We start from the raw sequence: 20,904 nt of genomic DNA, 5'->3' as shown, positions 1-20,904 counted from the left end.
ATGTTTCTGCAGGAACCTGTGAAAATGTGGTGAACTCGCCACAGATCCATCTCTGGACTGTTTCACACCATTACCACTGTTCCATAGAAACACCCACATTTATGCTATGCGTAGTTTTACATTTTCAAGATTAGGATTATTACCATTTTTCTTGATTGAGCACAAACTGGTAAATGTTCAAACCATTTTTGTAAACACGTGTCAATTTTGACCTGCAACAGCCTTAATGTAGACAAACTTAGTAGTAACCATACAAGAGAATGACATTTTTAAACATTTTAATTTTTTGTTTATTTTGGTCACATTGGGAAAAGTCCGCAAATTTCAGGGCCACAGAATGACTTTAATGGTAGTTTTAAGTAATCTTAAAACTGTTGCTGTCAAATTACTACATTCAATTTCAAACCAGATTTGATGACAGAATATTTCCTTCCACTGATTCACATTCCTATTCCAGGAAACAGACTCAAATGATATTTTTATACAAGTTATTGAATAAGTCATTTTTAACCCTACCTTTCGATGGCACGGGGGCGCAGCCAATCCCGAGACAAGCCAAAGCCATGATTAGCAGCTGTTCACTGCTTCCCCCTTTTCCCTGTTTTCTTTCTTTGTTTGCCGCTCATCCCTTTCTCTTGTATGTTGCGGCTCTCGAGTGTCTCTCGCAAACTCAGCTAAAAATATTTCTGTGTAAAACGAAACATTTAGACGGCCAACATCTGTAGTCACACAACCTCCCCCTCCACCGCCTCACCCGCCCACCTGCTGTCCCTTCTTTCCCCTCCCTCATCAGATGGCCCAACAATGGCCTGAAAATATTTCTGCTTGCTTTATCCAGTGGAGAAGTGGAAATCATTTTGTTTTTGCCGGAAATGACTTTGTACTTAAAAGGAACGATGTTCCGTCACAGATGCTTCGCTTGGAGCTGTTTTTCAAGTGAAGCACCCCCCTCATCATTTGAATGCAATGGTAGGGTCCCGCCTGGGCATGGCCTGTCCCTGACCGTAATCTCCTCATGATGCTGTAATATGTGGAAGGGGGTGGCGGGGTGGAGGGTAGTCAGCTCCAAAGTATTAATGCATTAATCCGCCACATGCTGCGAAAGTGTATCGCATGCCTGCATGCAGTAAGTGACAGTCGAAGTATGTTCGTGTGTGAAACAGCCACTCACTTTCGTTGTTGTAAAAAACATCAGTCATTCCAACACAAGGCCATTCAGATCTCAGTGATGTGAAAAAGGAGACATCTTTCACAAGCAGAGAAGGAAAAAGGACCCTGCCCGTAATCTGCTGTAATCTGGAGCTCTGGCTGTCATTGATTTTGGAGTGCATTTTGTACTGTTGGCAGTTAATTTGAGGAATTTTGAGTTTTCGACCACAGATTGCTGAGATATATATATAAAAAAAATTGAAAAATACTTATTTTTTTCTTTTTGTTTTTACAATGAAGATACCATAAAATAAGAATGACAGTGTAGACGAGGGGTCATCAACCTTTATGAACTTGAGAGCCACTTGGAGACTGATTAACGTGGAGGGCTTCCCGTTTCATACACAATTGTGCAATAGCAAATTTGCAAAACTTACTTAGAATTTTGTGTATGATATGCCGGCACGTGCTGATCATGTTCATTATTTAGGTATGACAACAAATAAATATCAATATGATCAACTTTATGTCTATAAATCTCCACAAATATTATCATATAATGATCACTGCCCTGGTGTTACATTTTTAGAACAGACCTGCTGACTACAACTAGGGACTTGATTAATGTGGTTAAAAAAAACAAGGTTTATTTTGTTTTTAGTGATACACCATCTTAAAAACAGCTGTTTGGCATTTACACCAAATAAGTCACATGACACCGTAAATAAAATTTAGAAACTGGGCCCAATTTGGACATTTTCACTCAAATTTTTGGGGGAAACATTAATGGCTGTGTTGAGTCATTTTGTTGACCAATTACACCCAATTTAACACATCTGCTCCCTATTCACACCTGAGACCTTTTAACACTTATGAGTCACATGACAGGGGGAGGGGAAATAGCTAATTGCGTTCAATTTGGACGTTTTGGTTTAGATGTGTCACTTGTTTCCAGCAGTTTGGATGTTAATGTTTATGTGTTCAGTTACTGCCTTCACACCTGAAACGTTGTGACACTAATTAGTTACATGACATGGGGGATGGAAAATGGCTAATTGGGCCCAATGTAGACATTTTCACTTCAGTGGTGTAGTCACTTTTGTTGCCAGTGGTTGGGACATTAGTGACTGTGTGTTGAGGTATTCTATTGATTGTTGACACCAAATTCAGCATCCTTCTCCGTAGTCACACTTTGTAACACTTATGAGTCACATGCCATGGGGATGGAAAATGGATAATTGCTAATGGCTAAAATGGCTAATAATCACTTTAGTGTCCAGCGGTTTCGACATTAATGGCTATGTTTTGAGGGAACAGAAACTTCGCATTGCACACAAAACACGCTGTTTACTTTGTGCACTACTACGCTGTAGCAAAGTGTCAACAACCACATTGCATGTTTTGTTTTTTCAACCAGTGAGTTTAGGATTACACAATTACCACTAAATAAGGTTTAGCACACCTTCCTGCATGTCTAGAATTGCTTGATGAATTAAATGAACCATAAAAATAAACATATCAGGTCCATTCTGAAAAGGGGAAAAAAAATAGAAACCAAGCTCTAGTAACGTTAGGAGAAAAAAAAAGTAGATTTTCGAGTAAACAGGTGGTGCTTCGAGACATCTATATTCTCATTGAAGAATAAAGCTGCCATTGTGTGAGGGGAAGTGAAGTGAAGAAAAGAAATTGGGGGAGTCCATTGCTTGAAAATGGCTGATCTCCACCCAACCTACTTTATATTGTCACAAAATTCAGAATATTGCTTACAGGCATATTTTCAGAAATAGGTATTCACCAAAGATTTACGCGTGAGATGGGTAGGCAGGTACAACAATAGAGAATAATGATATACTGTAAAATGTTTCTCAATGTTTGTAAACAAAAGTGTGTGTGTGTGTGTGCGGGGGGAGGCGTAGTCGCGGCCGGCTGGCTGGCAAAAGACAAGTGCTGCTTTCTGCTGACCTAAAATGAAATGATGACAAAAACTTGCAAGACATTTTCCAACCCGACTGTCCGACATCAAATGTTTGGTTGGGTTGTCTTTGATTCATTTAGTAAAACATAACGGCTAGACTGCTTGCTAATTTAAGCGCTACAGCTTATTATCGCCATCCAAAAATAATTTTTGTACCATTAATCCAAGCAACAGAAAAGACAATTAATTAGCCAGTCCCTCCATGATCATATTAAATATGTCTGAATTTACACCACATCTATTTTTAAACATATTTACGGCCAGCATTTCGTCTCCCTTCCATGTACTTTAGCCAACATCTTCTTTCCGACTAACATGTTCAAACTACGGTAGGAAAAAAGAATAAAATGATCATTGAAGCCATTTTCCCCGTTTTCTCAATCGTTCATGCCCTGGCCAAACGACCTCAACGTGGTTGTCGAGAAATTACGCGTGACATCATTGTGAAACATGAATGGGGGGGGAAAAATCATTATATATCCTCTTTAATTAAATAATGTTACCAGATAGAAATGTCTCCCCCTCGTTAAATTTCAACTTTAATCTCATGATTTTTTTTTCTCCTTTCAGTGTGGCCCTGATGCTCCTTTGTACTTCTCTGCATCCATATTCATAATGTTTCTGTGTATCCATTTCTCCCTACCCATCCCTTTTCCTGTGCTGCACACCTGCACTATTGTCTCGTGGCCCCCTTCCACAACCCCTCTGACCTGCAAATCATTTCTGGCATAACAAGTGTGCGCGACTGAAACGCTCATTTATATTCATGTTTATGGCCTGTCTGTGTTTGTTCGAAGGGGTGAATCACAGTGTCCACCATAAGCCTTTTTTTTTTTTTTTTTTTAAATCACTGTTACATCACAACGAGTTTGGCAAGTCGGGGAAATTATCATCAAAATAACGACAGTTTAGATGTCTGAGGGATTACCCTGCTTCCACACCTGAAAAATCTTGTAGGCTACTGCCCCCTAGTGAGACAACATATTACACCTATTAAGGATAAAGTTTAAATAATGAACACATTGTTGTTGTTGTTTGTTTGATTTTTTTTTCCCAAATGTGCCTTGGATTAGTAAAAGTGGGGAAACACATAGTGGCCAATGCCTCGTCTTCCACTTAAGAAAACCCCCCTCTCTCTCTTCTCCCATAAGGACAAAAAAAAAATGCAAATTTTACCTTCTTCACGCACAGATTTTAAATAGTTAACTCCTGAGTGAGTCCATTTGAAGTCTGTTGATAAACAAAACTGTCGCACTGAAACATGTTAGTGTCTCAAAGCAGTGGTGAGCAAATGGGGTCAAATTGGGCTATATAAGTTATGATACATTGCGTTTGTTTGACACTGTATCAGCTGTGTTGCGGGAATGGAACAAAACAAGCCATCGCCTATGTTATTTTTAACTGCGTGTCTCCATGGAAACGGGCACATAGGCAGCGAATGGGTGACTCGTGCTTGTCTTTGGGGGAAGACTCATACTGCTGGTCATTGTGTGTGTGTACATGTGTGTACATGTGTGTGTGTGAACTCTGTGTGTGAGTTAATAAAAATAGTATTAAATGGATCTTATATTGCAATTCAGAATCTACACTTTTTGTATTCGCACGCTTGTATTTATTTTGTTCAGGTTGTCGCCAACAGTGAGAATCACTCAAAAGGCGAAACTTATGTTGATGTGTTAATTCACTGCCCCCAATAGTCTCAATTGTGAGGTTGACATTTTATGTTCTTATGGCCTAAATTAATGGCTACTAAAGTAATGATTAGGATGTCTAACATCGTTTTCGCTCCCTGCTCACCATGCGTACCACCACCCGCACTTTGAGCTTTAATATTATTTAATATGTTTGTTCCCGAACTTTTTTGGGTGGTTTCTATTTGAAATTTTCTATCTCTGCAACAATAAAACTTGGCTTATTCATTCCACTCCCATCATTTAAAAAGTTAGGGAGGGATAGTGCACATGATCGCTGCAACAGTGATAATTTCATAGACGAAAAATGTTTGTCATATTTGTTTGTCACAGAATTTTTTTTTCAGATGAAATTGAAACAAAAACTAAAATAGAAGCCATTCATTGAGACAATGACGAACCAAAATTGACAATTTTGTCAATGACTAAAATGAAAACGAAAACAACACAGTCACGAAAATTCACAAAATCCAATCAGAAGAATGAATAGAATGCAGGTGGGAGAAAATAAACTGTTCACGGCACTTTATTTAATGTTCAAACATGTTTATTTATATTAATTGGGCATCTGTAATATTAATCTTGGGCAAATATGCACTTTTTTTATTTAGATAAAAACTAAGCTTTAAGACGGCATATTATTGTCAGTTCAAGATGTTCCATTGGAACAAAGTTAAACAAAGTTTAATAAAGACAATGTTGTGTTAAATGTGTCTTGCGTGTTAAAGTACAGTTACATGTGTTATCATTTTCTGTATAAAAATTGCTCTTTATTTTTCATCAACTAATATCGGATTAAAACTCAAATACAAGCAGATGATTAAATTATGACTAAAACTTTAATTAATTTTGGTTAAAAGACTACAACTAAATTAAAATTTATTTTTAAAATTAACACTGGGCTGCACTTGTTTTTAGCCTTTTAGGAACCTTTTATTCAGCATGTATTATGATGTATTTTAATCCATATGACATGTAGCTATATCTCATTTTATAGTTTCCATGTGTTTTTGAATTGATTATTTTATTTATTATTTTGCACTTTTTCACCCTAAGTGTTTTATTTTCTTTAACTTCTGTAACTCGAGTTTCTTTGTGTGGAGTCGGTAATCTTCATCGGTGGCCTGTTGCTTTAAATATTGTTGCCATGAAGGATCAACAACCTTTTTTTTCTTTCCTTAAGCACTTTTCAAAGTAAAAAAAAACAACTAACTCTCCTTATTGTTCTTCCAGGTCATCCTGCTCAGATAGGAAAAAAAAGGCAACTGAAGGCATGCAAGTCTAAATTTGGGCTTGTCTGTATAGTGTAAATACAACGTTTGCAAAAAAAGAAAAAATGTGCAAGAAAGCAGGGACGCGAATGATGAACCGCGACATAGTGGGGGTTCACTGTACGCTTGATGCGATGCAGAGGGGTGGGGGCTACCTTAGATAACCCTAGCAGGGCTCCAAGTGTCCTCAACAAACCAGAAAATGCACAGCATATAAATTAGCTTGGATTGCGGCAGAAAAAAAAAAATCTGACTCCAGGAATAAGGAAATTAATAATTGAAGTACTGCGTGCCGCATGCTCAATACTTACTCCTTATTATTTATAATCGAGATCAATGCGTCTGTACAGTGACTGAGATGTTCTCTTTATTATTGGCTTGGACAAGGGCGGGTGTTCACTGAGGACATTCCCTTGCATACGTCTTGCTTTAGAAGCCATCTGACAGTTCGTGAGTGAACATATCGTTTCTATGGAAACAACTTAAAGATTAAAGCTGTGAAGAGCCCGAGCCTTGCCAGAGAGAATCCCACAATGCCTTGTGCCTGGGGATCTCTGGGAACGAGAAAGGCGGAGGCACATTGTCAAAGTGTGTGCGTGTGTGTGTGTGTGTGTGTGTGTGTGTGTGTGTGCCCACTTGTGTCTTTGCCAGCTGCAGAGGTGTTGTGATACAAATTGGCTCTGTATTGTGACTGTTTGCTACACTAAAGTCAGCATCCGTCAGTCACTCCTTTGCAGACCCCTCCCTCCAAAACCATCACAATACTACTAATCAGAAGTATTACACACAAGAAAACTATACTTGACGTGACAAACACATCATTTGCTTGTAGGACGATTCATTCCTTATCTTATCTTTACCACTTGATAACCTTGACCAAAATTCCATTGCTTGCCACTCGCAATGTGGGAATAAAATGTCAACAATACAAATGTTTACACACAAGTGTCACCCTGACCTTGTCCTTTTTTTCTCCATTTTTATTTATTTTTTAATGTATGTGTCTCCGCCCCATATCCACATCTTTACCCCCCCTGCCCCCACCCCCCAGGGTGATGCCAGTGCTGTTGTCAGGCTGGAGCTGAAAGCAGCCAATCACGTGCCTCCATGCTGAGGAGCTCTGGGGTGATGTTAGGCAGTTTCATGCTCATACGATGAGCTTTGCCAAATGTAGGTCATGCTTCTCCTCGCTCGCCCCGCCTTCTTGCGCTCGCTCACATTTTCCTACATACACACATATAAACCTCATCACCCCTCGCAGACGTGCGTACACACAGATAACACACGAGTGCATTTCGCCGCGTTCGGATGCGACAGATGTGCTACATTGACTATCCAGTTGAATTTGTTCCTTGACTAATGGAATGAATGGAGCCCCCCGAAATATATATATTTTTAATGTGTTTTGAATAAAAAATATGAAATGAAAAAGAACATAAAGAAATCAAAAGTTGTATACAGTTAATAGCTGTAGGTCACATCAATAATAACTGTAGTCTTGCATGTGTGTATATGAACTGTACACAGTTGGATAAAAAAGAACCCAATTATGGATAAAAAATGGGAACGATCCACTCAATTTGACCCAACTTTATGGGTTGTTTTATGCAAAATGACCCCAATTTTTAGACTCTAAGTTGGGTCAAGACTCAGAAAACCAGTCAGTACTGACTGGTGCTGGTTTTCTGAGTCACCAGTTAGTATTGACTGCAAAGACTGCAGTAATAAAACAAGAACTGCACCTTTCAGAGTGGCCTTTTATTGTGGGCAGTCTAAGGCACACCTGTGCACTAATCATGGTGTCTAATCAGCATCTTGATATGGCACACCTGTGAGGTTGGATGGATTATCGCGGCAAAGGAGAAGTGCTCACTATCACAGATTTAGACTGGTTTGTGAACAATTTTTTAGTGAAATGGTGATATTGTGTATGTGGAAAAAGTTTTAGAGCTTTACGTTCATGTCATTAAAAATGGGAGCAAAAACAGAAGTGTTGTGTTTATATTTTTGTTGAGAATATTTATACTTTGAGCTCATTTTTTTTAAATATATACATAAATAAAGTTTCAATTCACATTTTAGTCATTTTCACTCAACTAACACATGACCCCCTCTAAAATTTGAGAATATTCAACAAGTCCATATATTGCATTGTTCACATCCTCTGCAGCCAATGGGTAGGCCATAAGTGAGTTCACTCATTTATTTTCTATTTATTTAAGGATACCGTATACTACACGACCTGGGTGATTAAAATCTCTCTGTAACCTAAATTAGTTTTTGATGTTATTTATTTATTTTATTTTATTTTGGGTTATTGTATCTCTAATTTGTGTAGTGTAAATGTCATGTGGCTATATTTCATGTATTTGTTAAATCTAAGCAAAAAATAAATAAAATCACTACTGTTCTATAACTTGCTATGAGGAGTTTCAGTACAATAAAACAATGACAAATAAAGTTGCTTAAGTTATGAATAAAAACATTTTGAGTAGTCCAATATGTTTATTTACAAATTCAAAGGTGACAGAAGATGGAAATCTCCGTTTATTTTTTTGAGAGAGTTCCAGCCAGCAAATGACCTCAATTCTGTGGAATAGCCTACGTATACGCTGTTAACGCACAGGTGCATTTGTAGGCTTTCAGTCACACTAAAGTACGTAAATGCATGCTGTGATGCAATTTGCGCAATCCATCCATCACGCTCATGCCCACAATTACACACACACAATCATCAGGTGTGGCAACACCTCTCGACTTTTCCATGTCAACTGCTGGAATTGTTGCAGTCAACCTACAGTATATTTATGCTGATAATTTCCCTTTTCGGGTCAAATTTGACAGCGCTACAAACACCAGAAATGTCATTGGTTCACCCTGAAATTTGATTTAAAATACACAAAAATGCGATTGTCAGTTCAAATTTGACCCTGGACTTTAGATTTACCTGTGTGTTAATTAAGGAAATTAGTGGCAATGGTGGGAATCTTAAAAACGGAAATGCCACAAACGTTTTTATTTTTGGAATACTTCTAACAATTATTTAAAGTGGAGCTTGAAACAGTGCCAAGAACTGTTTTGTGTTCCCACCACATTTGCAGAGTTTCCCAGAGAAACAGGCACCTGCTGGTCTTAACGAGGTGTCCTGGTGAAATCTCGGAAAAGTGAGCAAAATAGCGCAAGAATGATCTTACATACTAAATACAGGAAACAAAGGTCATACAAAGATATATAATAAAAGTATGTCAATGTGGCGACCATGTTGGCAGAGGCAACTTTACCATCAAAAACAATGTATGGACAGATGAGGCAGCCATGTTAGCAGGGGGAGAAACAATGGAGCATATAGGATATATTAGCTTAGCATCCACCATGGAGTCATCAACCAATTTGTATCAATGGGTGTCGTTTTTACTGGCATCAGTAGTGTACACGTCTCAGTTTTTTTGTGAAAAAAAAAAAGTACTTTGATCAGCTCTGACGGACGAGCCCTTGCCCCAATTAGTCTGTTAAATTGAGGTTCTGCTGTACCTGCAAAATAGCAGATGAGAATACACTTCCCCTTTTGACCGAAACATTGATTAAGGATGCATCATCCGTTTATTAATGTTAAACGGACTATTAATACACCTTGAAAAGATCTGGAGTCCATAATTTGGTATAGACCATTATTCTGAGGATATTCGAAATTGACCCAGAACATGTTACAGTAATTGTGCATGGAAAATGAACAGTAAAGGTTTATTAAAAAAGAAAAAGGAAACAAAAGGAGTAAAATCACAAGATCAGCCAGTAAGTGTTCCTTCTTGTTCTGAACTCTTGTTGAACCGCTCAACTGTGCTGCAATATAGCACTTGTGGGATTATGATGTAAATAGCAGCCACAGGAGCAAGCAGATTATATAGAAATGCATTTAGCAGCCTGTCTTCACAGGAAACAATCAAAGGAGTGTTTGATGTATTTGCGACAGCCTCTCGATAAGCTTTTTTTTTTTCTTCTTAAGATCTAATTAGACTGGCTCTGAGGTCATCAATTGTCGAAGTGCAGTCACAAGCGTCCTAACAATATTTATGACCTACTATCAGACAGACAGTTTCAAGACATTTTGGTGTTTCAGAGCCAAATCTTTTGACCGAGTTCCAAATTTGTGAAACAAAAATTAATAAGTAAATACAGAAATAAACAAAGCAGCTACTTATGGGTGGCAAAATCCAAAGCTAAAATGTACTATTAAAGAAACCCTACTATGTCATATGACCAAGGCAGAGTGATTCGAGAAAATAAGGGGAAAATCTTGAATGCTGTTTTTTTATTGTTATTTATTTTGACCATCACAGTTCTACTGTGTGAAATGTGGAGCAAATTCATACATAGCCGAGATGACCATTGATAAATGGCAGAGATGAGCTCTTTTTACAGCAAATGGATAGTAAGCATCTACTAGCAGCCTAGCTATTATAATTTGTTGAATTACTCAATAGCCAAACGCCATGGACAGGCTAGGGGAAATTAGCATAGCTGTTCCATAGGGGTGTTAGAAGGTATAGAAGGTATGAATTTGCCTCAGAGGAACCAAACTTGGAAGAGTTTGGACCCTACCAGGCGATCATGGTAACGCTTACAGTCCGTCTACAGTCTTTGTATCCCATTCTGTGTTCACTGCTTAGCGTTACAAGCAAATGTCCAAATTGCGCTACGGCTGGCAAGCTAATGTGGCTCAACATGATGCCAAGCCAAACGGTTGCTTTGCATATGGTGCCAATATAGCATAACTCACTAATCATTGTTCCCATGGCAGCAAAAAAAAAAAATTGTTACCACAAAGGGAGGATAGTTGTAACAAGAGAAAGACGACAAACCCATGCTCTTTGTTATGCTATTGTACATGTGGCGCTGAAAGTAAGTGCTTGGGTGATACAGTACACATACAGTCACGTGTCTGGCTGGAAGTGCATTACCGTGGCGAGTAATCATCTTTGAATTAATAACATTATTAATACATTTGTTTAGAGAAAATAATACACAATAATGCTACACAGTACTGAAACCAGAAATGAATCAGGAAATTACCGCATGTGTCAAGGGGCCTACAAGGTTAAAATTATATTATAGTAATATAATGATGAATATTTATACTATAACAAATATTTTATTAGAGCCACATGGGAGGAATGTTTAATGTTTCAACAGCAATTGTTGGTATAGGAAATGGATACGTGGTATGCAAAAGAGAAGACATTTGTACAAGGACATTGCACAAACTGGAAAATGGAAATATTGTCCATGCATTAACTATTCAATCCAATTTATTAGCAATGCTTTTTTGTTGTTTGAGTGCTGAGTGTTCATTTTGAGATCTGATTAATCTAAGCTTAATGATCAATCTAACTAATTTGGTTGTAAACAGAATCAGTAAAGGCAAATTAATCCTTAGTCACAAATATTTGAATGAATTACAGAACACAAAACTAAATGCCAGTTGTAATGTTTTCATTGAAAATATCAGCAGTATATATATATTTTTTGCACAATTTTACATCAGGGTGTGCTGATTTTTAATTGTGATTTGAGATTTGCACATTAAATGTAAGCCTAATTCATATTTGTTTTGCTATTAATTATTTGTTTACTTTCTCTGACGGACTCTATAAGCAATTTCTTTTTTAGATTTTGTCACCCTTTAACGTGAAGGAATGCCATTTTTTTAATCGTAATTAGAATTTTGGTCCTGGGAATTTTTTGTCTGTGATTAATTACTCCAAAAACACAGTTAGTATGCTTGTATGCACAACAAACAAAACAAAACAGAAAAAAAAGTAAACCATTACCAATTACCATTGATTGAAACCAAACTTTTAAATTCCATGTGAACACCTTAATCTTGCTGTGACTTTTTTAAAGGTTGGATAACAACCAAGACTGTTCATTTGGAAATCAAATGAATTGAATCTGACTGGTTGTCTACAAAACATGCCGCAGTCATCAAAAGTCAAACAAAACTTTCATGTGAAATCACATGACTAATCTCAGGGGACCATTTTAATGAGCATCAAGGATTAACGGCTTTGAGTGCCAGTGATGTCAAGTACACATCCACTATTTCAGAACCAATAATTCATAAGTAGCCTCGTAAACAGAACGTCAACAAAACGAACACAAAGCTCAAGATGCATTGTTATGACGACTCCTGATAGACATACTGTAAAATAATCCTTCATTCGTTTAAGGAATATCTTTAATACTTGCCGTTTTCAAAGAACGAGTTTGACTTTGTTATTAGTAACTTTAGTGAACTTTACTTGAATCTTACAATACTACCGTTGTTGTGACTTTGGGTTTGTCCCAAAATACAGTAATTGCACTTTTGGAAACCTTATTTATTTTTTTATTTTTTTATTTACATTGTCTTTTATCAAGTTCTATTAGGATTTGACATCATAGGATTTCCATTCATTTGAACTGGATATGTTAATTTGAAATGCGAGCAAGTGGAGTTACAAGCAGAACAAATTGAACTCGTGAGTCACTGCACTGTTGTGTCACACTCATAATGATTGTTTGCGTTTCCACAATAGCTTCCTTTTATGGACGAGATGTACTTCTTATGTTTTGACATACACGCAACACGACTGGCTTACAGGCGGGAGCTTTGTTTGTCTGCTATGAATAAGTGCTCGTGAGCTCTTGACAAAATATGCAACCTTCCCCGACGCGCACGCACACACACACACAACTCCTCCTCAGAGAGAGAATCATTTCTACTTGCCTGGGTTGCCACAACTAGGTTGACCTATTTTTGTCCAGACCTCTCTCTCTCTCTCTCTCTCTCTCTCTCTCTCTCTCTCTCTCTCGCTCTCGCTCTTTCTGTCGCCCTCTCTCGCTCGCTGCAGCCCCATAATTCACCTCTGCTTAATAATTCACAACAGCTTTAGAAGCCCCCACTCAGCGGAACCACTGGCTCAGGAAAACAAGAAATAGACACAAATAGAAACTAGTGCACAATGTTGAAAATGTAGTGTCTTATTTATGCTATAATGTTATATATACAAATAAGTATATGTTTATGGAAGGTAGACCATAGTGTATACAGTTTTTACTTGGAAAGTTAAGGTTGACGTACAACTAACATGACCCCTCGAGACCCTTAACCAACATTCAGCACTCAACATCAATGTTTTCATAAAAGGAAGAAGAATACGCGCATACAAAACAAAGCAGGATATACTGTAGAGAGATGGCAGTGCAGGTTGTGTGCTGTTATTGTAAAAGCGCAGATTATTTGCAAGTCTGTGCACACACTCGCTCCGCCTAATGTGATTGGATGGCCAGATTTGGCAGGAACCAATGAGGACACGGGGAGCAAGAGAGCAGGCAGAGAGAGTACTCGCGCTGATGCTGGGCACACCCTGGAGCTGTGTGCGCGCGCGCGCGTGTGTATGTGTGTATGCGGCAGTGCATATAAAATGAAGATGGATCATAAATTTGTGATAACGGGTGTATTTTACACACTTTGGAAAGTCACAATATTCGTTTTAAAAGAGCCTTCCAGGGTCTTTTTCTTCTGCACTTCCATGTTTGGTCCTCCCAGGAATAGGTGCAGTACTCATACATTGCCATTATATTTTGGAGTCTTTCACTAAATTCCAATGCCCGATAAAAACATCAACAGCCTGATTTACTAAATGTTTGTACATCCAAAAATGGGCACGGACTTGATTGTACACCCAAACAGATGTGAAAGCTGCTCTACTAACTTTCAGAATTACTAACACATTCAGAATTGTGTTTCCACCCAATCGTGCTAAATAATGGGAGGAGTAGATGCAAATGGATGAATTTAGCGCACACAATGTGATCTATTAAGCAGTGGCTGATTTTGCGTCTTTAAATACAGTGTCCAAATGGCATCTGTTAATTGGCACCGCAGTGCTTAGCGATGACTGCGTTACCATGGCAACGACAAAGATTTGGCAAAATAACAAGAAAAACAATCTTTTTCTGATCATTTCAACTCTTTTGGGGTCATAAAAGGGTCATAGCAAACATTGCAAAATCTCACGATTCGATACGATTAATCCTGACACAAATCTCTAAGTCAATTTTGGTGATTTTTTTTGACTGAAATTTGGAAAATACTCATCAGTAAACTTGTACATGTACACTGTAAGATTTGTATGAAAATGTATTTATCTTATACTTCAGGCTTATAACTGTGAGCCACTGTATTTAATAAACAGGTTGCAATCTGTTTCATGAATTGTGCGCTGTAATATCGCGATATATTGCCGAATCGATTTTTTGAACACCCCTATTTTCCTTGGTGAAAACCATCATTTTAAGACGGCTGTCTCCACCTCTTTTACGCCTGTTGCCAAATGTCCGGAACAAAAGACCATGCAGCTTATATCTGTAAGGGTGAACATGTAATAGTTTGACGAGTGTTAAATTCCAGGGGTCTATTTCACAAGGCAGGTTTAGTGAGAACTCTGGGTCAGGAAACCCTGAAATGTGGGAAACTCTGCGTTTTCCGTTTCAGAAAGCGAGGTAATTGAAACCAGAGACAAAGAGGTAACTCTAGCCTGTTTCATAAAAAGAGGACACTTAAGCTCTCGTTCAGTTACCGTAGTAACATGTTCCATGAACCAAACTTGGTTGGTTGCAGGTTTTTCACAGGTTTTTCACAATGAACATCACAACATTTCATTTCCTCATTCATAAAGTCCGCTGCGACAAGTTTTTGCGTAAATACCACTTTTGTCACAAACACGTCATGTCCTTTTGACAATGACCCTATTGATGAAGGTGCCATATTATTGAGCAGGGAATTAAATATTCATTGTGAGATTAGTATTGCGCATATTTGTAATAGTAGTTAACTAAAATAGGGTTCATTTGGTATAATTTGGTTTGATACAGCTCTTTGGAGGGGCAGGTGCTCAAAGTATAAAAAAAAGGGGGGGGGGCACACGATAATGTGCCTGGACTGTCCACTCACTCGGGGTTCGAACTTCAAACCCATGCCACCCCCGAGCCCCTGTGCGTGGGGCGGGGAGCTGGGTGGGATGAAAAATTGACCGAGGGTGTGTGTTTGTTTGTGTGTATATGTGCGTGCATGTGGGAAAAAAATCTATTGTAAAATTCTTAATTGAAATAATGGCTAAACAATCGATCACACATGATGAAACTGTTGTCAGCCGCAAAAAACTTGTTTTAACATTTGTGCTTGAATAATCAATTATGAACAACAAATTTACATAAATAGAAATGATTATGTAAAATGTGCAAGAAATGTACATTTTAAATAACACAAGTAGTATTCCTAGTAGTGTAAAAAATGTCTTCTATGTGTGTTAATGTTCCTTCTATCTTCACATTGAGCCGACGTGTCATTTTTCACAGCGCGGTAAGACTCGTGCTGCTCGCAATAGTAACGCCAGAGCCGCGCGCTCCTAGCGTTTGTCAGCCGTGTGAAAGTACAAGAAAACACTGAACTATTTTGTTTACATGATTAGCAGATAGCATCAATTCTATGTTTTCCTTGTAAGATTAGTCCGCCTTGCTAGTTGGAGATCTGACTTCAGGAAGATGGTTGATTAAAATTCTGACTCAGAGGTACAAAATCCGACATTTTCTGTGTACCTTAAACGCATCAGTAGTTGTAGCAGATGGGAGAGGAACGTTAGTTTGACCTGAGATTTTTGCCGTGGCAAAAGTAGATGAAAAGGATAGTGGTCATTATGAAACTGAGGGGAACATGTCCCCCACGTCCTCCGTGCCAACTGCACCCAAATGTCAAAGACGCCATTGTAGTTGCTAGACTGATAACAACTCATGTCAGCAATTTAAGCTAGGCTAGCACGATGTGATAATATCTACAAAATCGATCAAATAACAACATTTGTTTTGCTTGAGTTTTATGCGCTTTGGGTTTTGTTTACTATGAGAGAGACTAAAATAAAAACGGAGCAGGCAAATTACCGACAAATTAGTAATTTACCGGTATATCTCCAAACTTGTGTTTGCTAGGTGACCTAGCAACAACTGACTTACCACATAAACAATTTCAATCTACACTTGTAGTCCTTACTATCGCTAAAAAAACAATTCTTGTTAACTGGAAAAATAAACAAACTCTTGATATCGACCAATGGTCTAACCTCCTCATAAATCACATTTTAATGGAAAAAATATCTGCCTCAAATAAAAACCAAATATCAAAATTTATAGAAACATGGTCTACGTATATAGAATCTTTTAACCTAATTCTGGTAACTTAATTCTGTCTGTTAGCGAGAGCCACTACATCGTGATAACTTACATTGATGTTTCTGCATTTGGCAATTTATTATTATATTATATTATTAGTATGGGATTTTTTTTTAATGGGCTTTAGGTGAACTGATGAATACACACACACGCACACACACGCACGCACGCACATGCACATGCTCACCCACATACAAAAATATACATATATATATATATATATATATATATATATATATATATATATATATATATATATATATATATATGTGTGTGTGTGTGTGTGTATATGTACTGTATATATATGTATATATATTTAAAAATATATATATTTTTTAATTTTTTTTTTTTTTTTAAAAAGGAGAGCAATGATGATGTATGAACAATACTGAGCTCTCCTGGAAAAAAAAAAAAAAAAGTAATTTACCGGTATGTAAATTATGTTGTTGAATTTTAGTTTTGAAAGAAAACAAAATTACTTTAAAAAATTACTTAATAGGTAAGAAGAAAGCAAATCAATCAGGAGTAGGTCTTCTTCTGTAGATGTCTAATATATTTCAGAACATGGCAAACTATTTAATTCAAGGTTAAAATTGTTAGATGAAAAAGAAACGGTCTTGCTTCCTCCTCTTCTACGCATGCTATGGTTGTCGTTACAGAGAGGGCGGCAGTGTTGAGCGTGCAATGTTGTCGTCCGATTGATGTGACAGTGAGAGTGAGTCTCCTCCAAGAATCCTGGCCTTATTGCTCTTCTCTTACGCACTGGCCCATCGCACATGCGACATACTCTGTCCCTCAGCATTGCGCACACATGCACACACCTCACTGTAAAATGGCTACGGTTTCTTTCTCTTCTATCCGCTCCTGTCATCATCTTTTCCCGCTTCAGTTTCATCGCCTTCTCAATTCACTCTTTCGCTCCTTCTTTCTATTCCTTCCAGTTCAACAACACATTTTTATATTATCCCACCACCAATGTGCATGTTTTTTTGTTTGTTTTTCTGGAACCTGTTCAAATGTAGCGGGAACACAGCCAGTTCCTAGGACTCTTTCAAATGTTGTTCCTGCTGTCCCATAAAAATATACGTATTCATGACTTTCTCGGATTCTTTTACTGTTTACGATGACCCCTTCAAAGACCGTCAGGTGCTTCTGCAAATTTGGTAGTTCATGTGTGAGCAGCTTGCTAGACAACTTGCTCGAGTGCACGCTTGCTTATCTGGTCCTTGTGAGCATGTTTACTAAAAAGTAGTGATGCACCGAATATTCGGTCACCAGAAATTTTCGGCCGAAAATGGCAAAAATATGCATTTTCGGGCGTAATAAAATTGAAGCCGAAAGAATATGGCCGAATTAGAATGTTGTGGTGACGCAAACAAAAAAAACCAAAAAAAACTACAGATGAGCCACTCTTTCTCCTGCAGCGCCTTCCTTTTTTTCTTTGATGGGAGCACTTCGAGCGCTTCCACTTTTTCACTTGCATTCTGGTGGCCGTGCTAAATATTTTAGCTAATGTTAGCACTATTGCTATCAACAGTTTTAAACAAGTAAACACTTACCACTATCTCAGATCTGTACAGGACGCCGTGTGTGACTTTGCAGTCCGTTCCCAAAGCCGATTGGCCGGTGCGAAGGAATGTATTTATTTTTCAACGTTGGTGATTGCGTGAATTTGCCGATTTTAAGTGCGTCGCACCGTGTCCCGCTCCAAATAGCCTACAAATGCGTCATCCGTGCACGCCGGTGCGAAGTACTGTATATTGACTATAAAGTGCATTTGAACCGCCAGAAAATGTTCAGTTGCTTACCCCGCGTTTAGTGTTTAATGTACCATTCGCCAACATGTCTCTGATGTCTGTGGCGTGGACGCATTTCAATTTATAAAGTGATTTGTTAAAATACCTGTGCTAAATAGGCCTAAATATTTTATCATATTATTATTATTTTAATTAATTATAATAAATGCAATGATAATTTAAAAAATTCTTCTTTTTTTTCGGCGTTTCAGCTTTCAGTTTCAGCCCAAAAACTTTATTTCGATGCATCCCTACTAAAAAGTCAAGGAAATGTTCATTGTTGTGATTGTGATCCACAAATTCGCAGTGCCACCCCCTTTCAGATGTCAAATATTCTCAAATAAATGTAACCGAATCCCCAGTGCCTCCCGAGCGGAACCAAAGACTCAACAAACTCTAAAGCTCAGACCTGCTGTCACTCCGACTTCTCCTAGACCCAACATAACAAGATCAGTGTTTATCCTATCCAATCTATCTGTTTACTCCGGAGTTAAGTAAGGCATTTATTCCCTAAATCTGTTCAAGGCTTGGAAACTGCCGCACTGCTTGTATTTCACCATGGATTTACAATTAGAACGGGCCTCAACCATATGGACTCCTGCCATTAAAAACTAGCCCTAATGCTTTGTAGGTCTGTGGCTGCATTCACAAATGCAAACAGAAGTGAGCACATGGGATGTACTAAAGTCCATCACATCAGAGCAGATCATAATTTCAGTACAGTGAACCTCCATTTTTTGACACGGGGTTTTTGTTTCACACTCACATGCAATATAGAAACCATGTGGGGGGAAAAAAATCTTAAAATACAATGAAACTTTTGAAAGTATTCTTTAGTGTCGCTTCCTTCTCACTCTCGCTGTCAAGAAGTTGGAGACCGGAATCTGACTTTTGGATTCAAGTTTGTGAAAACGCATTTAAAATGGCAAAACACACAAATTTACAACTTATCCAATATAAAATCATTCACAGAACATACATTATTCAATATATGATGAAGAAACTGGGACTCTCAGACTCCGACATTTGTCTCCAATTTTTACAAAACACTACAGACACTTATGTTCATGCTTTATGGTTATGTACTCCGGTTATGTATTTCTGGACTAAAGTCTTAGAAAAACTTTCCGCTATTTTGGACTGCAGGATACCTTTATCTCCAAACTTGTGTTTGCTAGGTGACCTAACAACAACTGACCTACCACATAAACAATTTCAATCTACACTTGTAGCCCTTACTATCGCAAAAAAAACAATTCTTGTTAACTGGAAAAATAAACAAACTCTGAATATCGACCAATGGTCTAACCTCCTCATAAATCACATTTTAATGGAAAAAATATCTGCCTCAAATAAAAACCAAATATCAAAATTTATAGAAACATGGTCTACGTATATATAGAATTTTTTAACCTAATTCTGGTTACTTAATTCTGTCTGTTAGCGAGAGCCACTACATCGTGATAACTTACATTGATGTTTCTGCATTTGGCAATTTATTATTATATTATATTATTAGTATGTTTTTTTTTAATAGGTTTTAGGTGAACTGATGAATACACACACGCTCGCACGCACACACACACGCACATACACATACTCACCCACATACAAAAAAAATATATATATATATATATATATATATATATATATATAAACATTTTTTAATAAAAAATAAAAAAGGAGAGCAATGATGACATGTCAAATCGAATGAACAATACTGAGCTCTCCTAGAAAAAAAAGAAGAAAAAAAAAAGAAGTTGGAGACTTCATAACATCACTTTGAGGAAATCAAGAGGAGTGAAACACTCGCGCTCACAGTTCACTAAACTAGAGGAAAAGTACGCATGCTTCAAGTTTACTGTAAAACAGAAAACGGAAAACAAATGAGAATCAAATATTGTATTAATAAACACCAAAATGCTCAATCAAACGTATAATTTTGTCTAGGTGAAGACTACTAACCGAGCGGTGGCATAAAATGTGAAACATAGACGGACTTACAGAAATGAGCACAGGTTGAATTATTCAAACATATGGAACAGCGACAAACAAGGCATACAACAAAACTCACAAGCATATAAGGATAGACCGATTAATTATCAGTCCAGATATTCTGCTTTTTGATAAATATCAGTATCAGCCTTTTTCAAAAATCTGACGGCGGATAAAATGTCAATGGAAAATTGTGTTAACCACAATTTTCAGTGAAGGAGAAACTTTTCTAAAATTTCGAGTGCATTGTCAATATTTCAATAGCAATACATCCACTGGTTGTTGTTGGGTCAGTGTGACTACAGGTATGTCAAAGTATCCTCGAGCAAGATACTGAAGCCACCATTTGCTCCTGACGCTGTGTAGTCAAAATGTAAAACACTGTGAGAAACTTGCAAGGAGGAAAAACGCTGTATAAATAAAGTACCATTTACTAGGGTAAAGTGTAGTTTGAGTTAAGTTTTTAAAACTGACACTAGTGCAATCCACTCATAAGTGTTTAAACACCAGAGTTAAGTGTCGTTTGGCAGAATTCAATGTTTAACACTGACACTAGTGTAGAATACTTTCAACACTACTCATTTTTTACCAGTGTAGATTTTTAACACTATACAGTGTTGGGGTAACACTGGTTAAGTGTGACAGAAGTAACACTTATTGGTGTGGACACATATAAACACTTTTCTAGTGTTAGATTTAACACTCTCAGTGTTTATCTAATACTGGCGATTTTGCTGTGTACTGATGGCCCTGGCAGCTCC

General features: G+C 37.6%; 1 protein-coding gene across 6 annotated transcripts in view; it reads right to left on the bottom strand.

Moving 5' to 3' along the window:
• The window catches only part of nhsb (Nance-Horan syndrome b (congenital cataracts and dental anomalies)), a 60,182-nt gene that overhangs the window by 19,613 nt on the left and 19,665 nt on the right, over nt 1–20,904 (bottom strand). Inside the window, exon 1 of one of the 6 annotated variants that reach the window (XM_077563702.1) lies at nt 517–716. The exons of the other annotated variants lie outside the window; for them this stretch is intronic. Coding sequence (XP_077419828.1) covers nt 517–565 — 49 coding nt within the window. The 5' untranslated portion in view covers nt 566–716. Of the gene's footprint in view, nt 1–516; nt 717–20,904 lie in introns of those variants that run through there. 6 annotated transcript variants of the gene reach the window in all.

This window comes from Vanacampus margaritifer, chromosome 4 (assembly GCF_051991255.1).
Source record: "Vanacampus margaritifer isolate UIUO_Vmar chromosome 4, RoL_Vmar_1.0, whole genome shotgun sequence".
NCBI classification, from domain to species: domain Eukaryota; kingdom Metazoa; phylum Chordata; class Actinopteri; order Syngnathiformes; family Syngnathidae; genus Vanacampus; species Vanacampus margaritifer.
Note: the sequence above shows the minus strand (reverse complement) of the source record. Positions and strands in the feature narration are given on the sequence as shown.